Here is a 10,015-nt window from a genome sequence, read left to right as displayed (position 1 = left end):
GCTGTAGACAGACAGCAAGACATCTGGCCACTTCCCGAGTCACTTTTCTGGTCCTGCGGGCGCCAGCCGCGCGCAGCCCCGCCCGCTGCCAGTCGAGCCGGCGAACGGACCAGAGGCGGTCGCGCTCCGGCCTTCCTCTCCCGCCGCCCGCCGAGGTACGCGCGGCTCCCCACCCACACACCGAGCCCGGTGCGCCCTGGCGCGCTCGCCGACTCGGCGGAGGTGGCTTGGGAGCAGGGATTGCGGTGGGGACCCCTGAGAGCCGGGAACCAGACTGCGTAGGCTTGGTGTTGGGGCCGAGGCTGGGGGACGTCTGTCCGGGTGGTGGACTCGAACGGAAGGGCTGCCCACAGGGTCTCCGGCTTGCGACGGCACTCCACCTCCCCTCCAGTGCCCACAGTGGGCTGAAGGCGTTGGGAGGGGGTTTTCCAGGAAGGGAGCGCCCAGTGCGCTCCCGGGCCGGGTGGAGGCTAAGGCAGAGGGAGACTTCGACTCTATCGCTGTTTGCTCTGCAGCCGGGCCAGATCGACGCGTACGCGTGCCTTGGCGGTCCTGCGGTCACCCTCCCGAGTCCTGGCCGTGCAGTCGATCGGGCCGTCGGCGATGTTTTATTTCCACTGTCCACCACAGCTAGAGGGTGAGTAAGCGCCGAGCCGAAGCTGCTCCAAAAAGCCGGTGCCCGCCAGAAAGGGCCCAAGCGGCAGCTGGGGCTGGTTAGGTTAGGTCCCCGCTTGGAGAGGGGCACAGCCACCCGCAGTTGGGTAGAGGCCCCCTAGACCCCTCCCCACATCCCGCTCCAGCCTTCCGCCCCCGTGGCCACCTGCCTCCTACCTCCCCCATCCCTGCCTGGGCTGGTCAGCCCCAGGCAATGTGCCCTGCCAGGACGGGCGGATCCTCCTAGCACAGATGCTGGTGTCACGCCTCTAATCGAGACTCCCCTGCCCAGGGGGCTGCATCAATCTTTCACGGTGGACTAGGCGGCCTGCATGGCCCAACCACCCTCTGCCAGGCTGCTCTCATTCCCTGCCCAAGGCAGTCTTGCTCAGGGTCCCCAAGGTCTGCTCCAGGACAACGTGGCCCTCAGGAGTCCGGTGGCCTTGCCCACCAAGTGCCCTGGCATGGCTCCTCCTCTGTGACTCACTGGTTTTCTGACCCCCAATGCTAACCAGTTCCCACTCCCATGGGCATCCCATGGCCAGGGTTTGGGTCTTTGAGGGTCTCCAGTTCTTAGAATCAATTTCCCTTCAGGAACCTTGGCATGGCCCCTGCGGTAGGTTGTTAGGTGGGGATAAGTTGGTGAGAAGGGGAGAGCTTGGATGGCTGGTCTTGAGGACTCCTCAGGGGTGGGCCCTCCACAAACTGAGGAGATTACTAATGCCTCAGGCAAATGCAAAGCCACACACTCTGGCCCTTTAACAGCACCTTCCTCAGACCAGTAGTCTCATGACGTATAACTGGGAGCAATACCAAGAATTGGTGGCAACCTACTCCTCTGATTTATTTGGGGGTGGGGGAGGTGAGTGAGTTTTGGAGGTAAAGAAATCAAAGGCATGGGGCAGGGCGAAAGGTAGTGAGATGGTGGAGGACCTGAAATATCAGAGCATGCTCCTTCACCTTGCGCTGGTTACCTGCAGCAGTAGCCGGCTTCAGCTGGGCCATATTCAAGGGATTTCAGAAAGTTTGTTTTGTTTTTTCCATAGAAGCTTTTAAGAGTTCAGTAAGATTTTCTAAAGCAGGCTAAGGAAGACCAGTGTTGAAGCCCTGCCAGCTTGATCAGCATTCCTAAGAAGGGAAGGACAGACACGTGACTGCATTTTACCTCCTTTTACTCCCAAGGACCCATGCTGATGGGCTTTATAAAGGTCTGAGAGATTCATCCCCTGACCTAGGACTGCAGGGAGAGCCTCTGCTTTTGCAGTAGACACACCTTTTCTGCATATCTGAATCTCGGGTTTGGACTGATTGGTATTCAGCAGCTCACCTCTCCATTAAAGTGGGATGGTTGAGGTTTGGGCATTTAGCTCATGGTGGGCTGCCAGGGTGACTGAAGGGGAAAGTCCAGCCTGCAGAGTGGGTTGCAGAAGTCACTTGGGGAGAGCCTTGGCTAGCCTGTCGTGGCCCCAGAGCACTGAGCTGCTGCTACCCTCGGCTCAGCTCATCTTTCCTGCATCTGGGCACATCCACCTCAACGGTGATTCTGATTTCTGTGACCAGAAGAAAAGGAAATGGGATTTTAAGAACTTTTTTATTCCTTGGCAGATGTGTTTCAAAGCCAGCTTTACAGAAAGGGGTGTTTTAGTTTAGTCTTGCTGGGGAGGAGGTGACTGCTGCAGATGGAAAGGCTGAGGACAGATCTTTGGAATCTGACATCTCATTATTGCCTATTGGCTTTTTAATTTTTATTAATCTAGAAAGTCATACAGGTGAGAGCAAATATGGCTCATAGTCTCACTTCTCAGTTAATTTTGCTGAAGTTAAATTAAAAAGGACTACATCTACCTGCTCAGAAAATTCGAATAGAACAGAAACTTGTACACTGAAAAGTGAGATCCTCCTTCTCTATCTCTGTTTCTAAAGATACTCCCTATTGTTGGTTTCTTGTGATTCATTCAAGAAAAATATGTTTTTACCTGCATTTACCTCATGCATGTATTTTTGCCTGTATACGTTATGCCTTCTTTGTACTGAGATCATACTGCCACATCACTCAGTGCTTGGTTTTTCCTCTTCTTAATACAGGTTTTGGTGATTTTTCTGTGTTAACATATGCAGATCTACCGGCTTATTTTAAACGGCTGTGTAGTATTCCATTATATGTTGCACAGAAAATGTCTACGGTTGGGCACTTTGGTTGTTTCCATTTTTTTCTGTTATCATGTTACCAGGAACAATATTCTCTCTCTATTTTGGCACACTTTTTAAGTATATTTATAGACTAAATACCTGTATATACACTTAAAATTTTGGGCAGATATTGTCAAATTATCCTCTAATAAGTCTTCACCTATTTGTGCTCCTACGAATGGTGAAGAGCATGTAAAATGCATTAGGCTTTTATCTGTACTGGTTATAATTGTGCATCTTATTTTTTTTTTGCAAAAATATTTTGTTTAATTATTTAAGGGTCTAAATTTTCATAATATTATCAACCATTCTATTTATTTTTAAGTAAAAAACATGTTCTCATATTTTTCTTTTCTATTAGGTTGTCAATCTTTGTTCTTATTAATTTGATCAATTGTCACCCTTTTTTAGGATCCAGTGTGGCATAAAGGGTTTCATTTAAAGATATTATATGTACACTTTGTGATACAATTTGGGACAAGCAAGCAGAAATTTGTGAGGCTGATTGTGATTGGAGAGTCTTAAAGGTTACCCTTCATCCTCACCAGTCAGGTGCTTTGTTTTAAAAGGAGACAATTTGGTTTCCCACAAAATAATGGGAATAAGACTGTTTAGAGTCTGTCTCTTTGAAGTTTCCAATGAGCTAGAGAAAAATATTTTGAGGATTTCAAGGAAGAAAGCAATTTGGATGAGACAATGGAGGGAGAAGTCTTCACCAGAGAGTGGAGGTCTCGTGGCATAGGATGAGGGGAGTAGCGTAATGAGTAGGAGGGACTCCTTTTAGTACATAGAATTTTTAAAAGCCCGAAGGACCTTGCTACTTTGGGCCTGAGGTCCTTCAGAGGGATAATGCCTGGGCGGTGTGACTTGTCAGCTCCTAATGCCGAGCATGCAGTGGTTCTGAGACCGGAGCCCATGGCAGGTACAGCATTCATTGGCTAATGGGAACTTGCTCATTTGTTTTATTAAAAAGTCTTTGTGGACTGTCAAGTAAATGATGCACATTTGGAAAATGATCTGAATGCACGTTTGGGGCCAAACTCTGTTCCGGCTTAATACGAGCTTTGGAGGCTGCCAGGGAGAACTGTGGAAAGAATGCCTTTCTTTTCAGAGAATCAGGAGCAGTGGGTCTTTTATGAGCCTGGCCAGAGGCTGGGATGCCCTTTGAGAATGGTTCTGTTGAAGTCTGATTGGAATTCAGGACAGTCACTATTAGAGCAGATTTCTTATTAATTGACATCTATATAACAGATCCACTATGGCGCCGATGAGCTGTGACCAATGGTATTAATATTCATTTATAAACTTCTTTCTTGCTCATGCCTTGAAGTTCTAGGAGAGGAGCGCTGGGGAAATCTCTTGGAGATTTCTTTCGTCTCCCTTTCCCAGCCTTTAATCCTTATTGTTTATAGAAACAAGGAAAAGTAAAGTAACAGGTGAGCAAAAGGGAAACTTCGAGGTTTCTATTAAAGGATCAGAAGTAGAAGGGATGAGCTGAAGGTGCAGAGATGCAGCTGGAGCCAGAAAGCTGATGAAGGCTCCGTCTCAAGTCAGTGACCCTTCCTGACTCAGAGGGTCCCGAATTTCACAAGTGGGCTTGGCTGTCTAGGGGAGTAAGGTTGCCATCACCCTATGAAATAGGCGTAGTTGAGCTTAAAGTCAGAGATTACTGGGACAGAGAGAGACAGCGCATGCCAGGAGGAGCAGAGAAAAACCCTTTTAGCCAGACGAGGTTCCGTCTGGAGGGGACAGGCCACGGTCTCCCAGTGAGGGTGCGTAGCAGGGGCTCTGCGTGAGGACCGTGGGGTGGAGCTGTGTTCAGACTGACCCAGTTTGCTCACCGCAGGCACTGCACCCTTTGGCAACCATTCCACGGGAGATTTCGACGATGGATTTCTGCGGAGAAAACAGCGCCGTAACCGGACCACGTTCACTCTTCAGCAGGTGATGATGTCCCCCTTCTGAGAGCCGGCCACTTCCTGCCTCCAAAACACTTAGAGTTTGAGCAGCTCTTCTTTGTCTTTTAAAATAAGGCCGCCGACTTAATTATGTTAAACCGGATCTTTCTGTTTTCTTGAACAATTTGTGTGTCGAGGAATCTGTTTGGAGAGAGGGCAGAGGACCTTGTTGTCATCCTAGATAGTAAATGAAGAGGCAGTGATGCTGGTGCCCATTTGTGTCAGGCTGATAATCTCGGGGACATGTTCACATCAGCCGTGTAGCAATATCATTTCAACCTCGAAATAACCTTCTGAGGGAGGCAGGTCAGGTATTCTCACCCCCAGCAGATAGACGAGAAAGCCCAAGAGGTTGAGGGAATTGTAGACGGTATCGTTGTCCATCAGTGGAAGGGCTACAACTGGAGCCTTGACATAGTGTTTCCAGGGCCCTTAAACCTGTCCTTCTCCCAGAGCACCCTGGAGCAGAAAGCCTGGGCGGCTTCCGTGGAGCTGACGCAGTGAGGGCTTGTGCAAGTTGCTTCTGCTGTTCCAAGCCCTATAGTGAAAGCCCCGCAGGCTGCACTTTAAATGTAGAGGCATATATACATTTTAGCTCCTCTCTCCTACCTCTTGGCGTAGCCCTAAGGTTGTTAGTGAGTCTTCGCTCCTAAGTCATCACGGTTGAAATTTGAATTCTGTGGGATCTTTTCAAAGAGCTCTTTTCTTCCTCTTCCTCCCCTATTTGATCTGTGAAATGACTTCCTCACCACTCATAGAAAATTTGAAATATGCCTCTGTTTCCTCTCACCTAGCCGCAACCTCTCACCAGTAAATATTTTTTCCTTTTACCAGCTAGAAGCTCTGGAGGCAGTTTTTGCCCAAACACACTACCCTGATGTCTTTACCAGAGAAGAGCTAGCCATGAAAATCAACCTCACAGAAGCCAGAGTGCAGGTAAACCTTCGTTTTAATTATTTAACTCTCTAATATTAAAACTGGCAAACTTTTTTTTTTTTTTGACATCATGACTGCAGAGTGCACATTTGGCCAAAGAAAGCAAATGAAGACTATCTGTCATTTTCATGATGCACTTTAATAACATCAACATAATGTGGAATATTAGATTAGGTTGATTAATCGGTCATTCATAATTAACTAGTGATAATGTTCTACACTAATTTGTCCGCGTCTCTAAGGTACTAAATTACATCAATGCACATCCATTTCCTTGCTTTGGAAAAAAAAAAAAGAGCTGAGATGCTATTCTCAAAGCAGTTCTGACCGCTCTGGGGTAAGGCCGGTCAATTGCAGAGAACTCTGTTTTCATATGGGAACAGGGTAGGATCTGCTTTCCAGAAATTGCATCATGTCCAACTTTTCTCCAGTGTGTGGACTCTTTCAGTGAAGTGGATGTGAAGAACATGGGCAATTTAAAAATCTTTAAACGGCAGCATCGAAGGGCTGCCTCTGAGCCTAGTGTGGCCTGCGGTGACCGTCTCTAAGCAGGATTTCTTTTTAGAAGCTCCATGGTGATTACATTTAAGTGCACAAGCCCGTCGAGCCCAGCAGATGTGCCCGAATGCAGGAGGAATACAGTCGCAGCGCCGCCTCTCCGGGAGAGCTATTCTTTGAGCACAATTATATATTCATTTTATTTATGGGATTTCCTCCATGCTGTTTCTGTTCTTTTTTATGTAGGGGCTTGGGGTTAAGACTATGCAAAGATCTAATTGTAGGAAATATAATAGTTTGCTTTCGGTTCCCCTGGGTCATGTTAGTATCTCTTAAAAACCAATGGCTGAAGAGAGATAATGGAATTCTGAGCAGTAAATTGGGGGTTGTAAACAAATTATTTCCCCTATAATCAGATTATGTGATCCTGATTATTAAATCTGAACATGAATCATTGGTCATATGCGGGCAAATTAAACTGATTATTATTTGGAAATGAAAATCTCCTTTGGCCAGGATGCTGTTTATCCTTTCTTTTTTTAATGCCAGCTTGCCAATAGCTGCCTAAAGACTGAACTGCAAATTGAGATAAATGACACAATTATTGAGCATTCAGAAGTGCAGGATCATAACTTCTCCCTGAAAGGTGCAAGGGTGAGATAGGGGCGGTGACAGTTAAAGCCGGGGATTGTTGTTCGGGCTATTGTTGGCTGTTATGCAAACAGACGATGGTTGTGAAGCATTTGTTTAGTGAGCCTCCGTGTGGGGACATGGCTTTGCTGGCGGGAAGGGAAATGTGTTTACATTTATACCCCTTGCTCATTCAAATATGATTAATGTTCTATAAAGCAGGGTCTTAATCGAAGCTGATGTTGTCAAACAATAACTAAATAGGGAAATAAACGACTCCATCATGCTCTTTCCTCAGAAGCAGGCGAACTGTCAGTGCAAAGTCATTAAAATATGATAATGAAAAATAGCTCAATTAAATGTTGTTATAGCTGTGACCTTCATTCAATTAAGACGCCAGAAAGTGTCTGCATTTTGCTTTGCATTTAACTGCCCTAAATTTAGAATATAGATAAAATCATTATTCAATGGTTGCTGATATGTGCAATTAAAAACCAACTAGATTAAAAAAGAAAGAAACGCAGTTAAAGGAGAATGAAAATTTGGAGGTGGGGTGAGCCTCAACTCCCAGGCTCTCTCCTGGGCCAGTCTGTCGACAGGAGGAGAGGATGCCCAGGGGAATAGGAGGAGGTCTACCAAGCTTTTTTTTTTTTTTTTAAACCAGGACTAATCTCCCAGGAAAGAGGGGAAAGAGGTTTAGCTGCATAGAGTTAAGAACAGCAGGATTTCCCTGACCTCTGGGGACACCTTGGGCCCGGTCTGCCTGGCTGCCCTGAGGCTTTCCTACAAACACAGTCTTAGTTCCCAGGGCTTGAAGAACTCCACACCCGCCTCTGAGAAGGCGCTCAGAGGAGGTGAATCGTGAGCTGCCTCCTAACCTGAAGATGGTGCAGACAGTAACACCAGCCCATGTGCACTGCGTGATTAATTGCTCTGTGCCAGGCGCCGCGCTCCGTGTTCTTTTCTCAACAATGCTTGTGGCGGGTGGCGGGGGGGGCACTATTATTACTCCCAAACAGTTTGGATCACGGTCCCCAGCTAAGCCACTGGGCTTCAAATTGTGGATCTGCCACATGGCACTTGAATCATCTTGGACAGGTTAAATACTTTGTGTTTAGTTTTCTTATCTGTAAAATGGGGGTAGAAGAGCTGCCTGCCTGAAAAGATCGCAGTGGATTCTGAATCAGATTCACTGGGATCCAGGATTCTGAGCCGGACCCAGCTCCAGAGTCAGTGTTTCTATTCGGTGTACAAGTGATGTACTTGTCGTGATGTGATGATATGTCAGGATTAAATCACATGCACGAGTCCAGACACACTCAGGCCACACCTGCTGGAAGAGAGAATGAGTATTTTGCAGGAGGAAACCGCAGGGCAGTGTTTTACAAACTGCTTTGATGATGAATCCCCCCTACTCCCCGTAGGAAACACATTCCACATCAAATAAATGAACTTACATGCACTGAGAATTTCCACAAGAGGGTAATTCACCCTTACTCTGGGCGGTGCATTTGGATACTTGCTGTGATGTGATCCTCATTTAAGAATGCCTTCCCTGGTGGTCCAGTGGTTAAGACTTTGCCTTCCAATGCAAGGGGATGTGGATTCAATCCCTGGTCAGGAAGCTAAGATCCCACATGCCTCATGGCCAAAAAACCAAAACATAAAACAGAAGCAATATTATAACAAATTCAATGCTGCTGCTAAGTCGCTTCAGTCGTGTCCGACTCTGTGCAACCCTGTAGACAGCCTCCTACCAGGCTCCTCTGTCCCTGGGATTCTCCAGGCAAGAACACTGGAGTGGGTTGCCATTTCCTTCTCCAATGCATGAAAGTGAAAAGTGAAAGTGAAGTCTCTCAGTCGTGTCCGACTCTTTACGACCTCATGGACTGCAGCCTACCAGGCTCCTCAGTCCATGGGATTTTCCAGGCAAGAGTACTGGAGTGGAGTGCCATTGCCTTCTCCAAACAAATTCAACAGAGACTTTAAAAATGGTCCACATTAAAAATAAAATCTTAAAAATGCCTATCACATTTTCTACACTGATTTTCCGACCCACCTGTGGGTCTGAAGCTGCAATTCAGGGAGCATCGCTTTGCTAAATCTCTGGAGAGAGGAGGCTGTGCTCCCCCACACCTGCTGTTGGGTGTCTACGGGCCCAGGCATGGGGACCAGGCCTTTGGGTTTAGGTTCTGCTTCCTTCTGTCTGATTTTCTGCCTTCTCCGGGTGTGTGTGTCTCCTTCACGGACTCAGGTTTGGTTCCAGAACCGAAGAGCCAAATGGAGGAAAACGGAGAGAGGGGCCTCTGACCAGGAGCCAGGAGCCAAGGAACCCATGGCAGAGGTGACGCCTCCACCCGTGAGAAACCTCAACTCCCCGCCCCCGGGGGACCAGGCCCGGAGCAAGAAGGAGGCCCTGGAGGCCCAGCAGAGGTGAGGCTGGCTGACCCCGGGCCTGGGGGCGGGGGCTGGCGGGAACGCCGGGTGGAGAGCTCACCCTGTGGTTTTCTTTCTCTGCCAGCCTGGGACGCACTGTGGGTCCCACAGGGCCGTTCTTCCCCTCTTGCTTGCCGGGAACCCTCCTGAATACAGCCACCTACGCCCAGGCCCTGTCACACGTCGCCTCCCTGAAAGGTGAGTCTGGACTCGGCTGGCCTGTGCCTCCTCCCCGGGGATCCTGGAGCTTGTTCTTGGTCTGGCCCATCCTTGCGCCTGGGGCGGGTGCAGCTCTGTTTCTCCTTCTCTCAGGCTCCGCCAGGGCTGCAAACAGCATCCCCTTGCACACGTGCTGTCTTGCCTGATTTCTATATGTCCTGAGAATACAGGTGAATGTCATTAAGTTTCAGTGCGCTGGCCAAAGGACTGGCTGAGAGGTGGCTATTTCAGGAGGGGCCACTGCATTGGTACTGATTTTATGTTTTTTTAATTGAAAAAAAAATTTTTTTAATTGGAGGAAAATTGCTTTACACCGTTGTGTTGGGTTTTGCCATACAACAACGCAAATCAGTCATAATTGTATATATACATACTTCCCCTCCCTCTTGAGCCTCGTGCCCTCCTCACACCCCACCCCTCTAGGCCATCACCAAGCGCCAGGCTGGGCTGCCAGTGATGCACACCAGCTTCCCGCCGCGTGTCTATTTGACACG

The 10,015-nt window shown here is 48.1% G+C and overlaps 1 protein-coding gene across 1 annotated transcript in view; it reads left to right on the top strand.

Moving 5' to 3' along the window:
• Positions 1–289: 289 nt before the first annotated feature.
• The window catches only part of DRGX (dorsal root ganglia homeobox), a 33,999-nt gene continuing 24,273 nt past the window's right edge, over positions 290–10,015 (top strand). The window contains exons 1-5 of the mRNA XM_061405677.1: positions 290–637; positions 4,691–4,788; positions 5,637–5,738; positions 9,121–9,299; positions 9,388–9,500. Coding sequence (XP_061261661.1) covers positions 604–637; positions 4,691–4,788; positions 5,637–5,738; positions 9,121–9,299; positions 9,388–9,500 — 526 coding nt within the window. The 5' untranslated portion in view covers positions 290–603. The remainder of the gene's footprint in view (positions 638–4,690; positions 4,789–5,636; positions 5,739–9,120; positions 9,300–9,387; positions 9,501–10,015) is intronic.

The sequence above is a fragment of the Bos javanicus genome, chromosome 28, assembly GCF_032452875.1.
Source record: "Bos javanicus breed banteng chromosome 28, ARS-OSU_banteng_1.0, whole genome shotgun sequence".
Lineage (NCBI taxonomy): Eukaryota > Metazoa > Chordata > Mammalia > Artiodactyla > Bovidae > Bos > Bos javanicus.
This window is presented reverse-complemented; position numbering and strand designations above follow the sequence as displayed.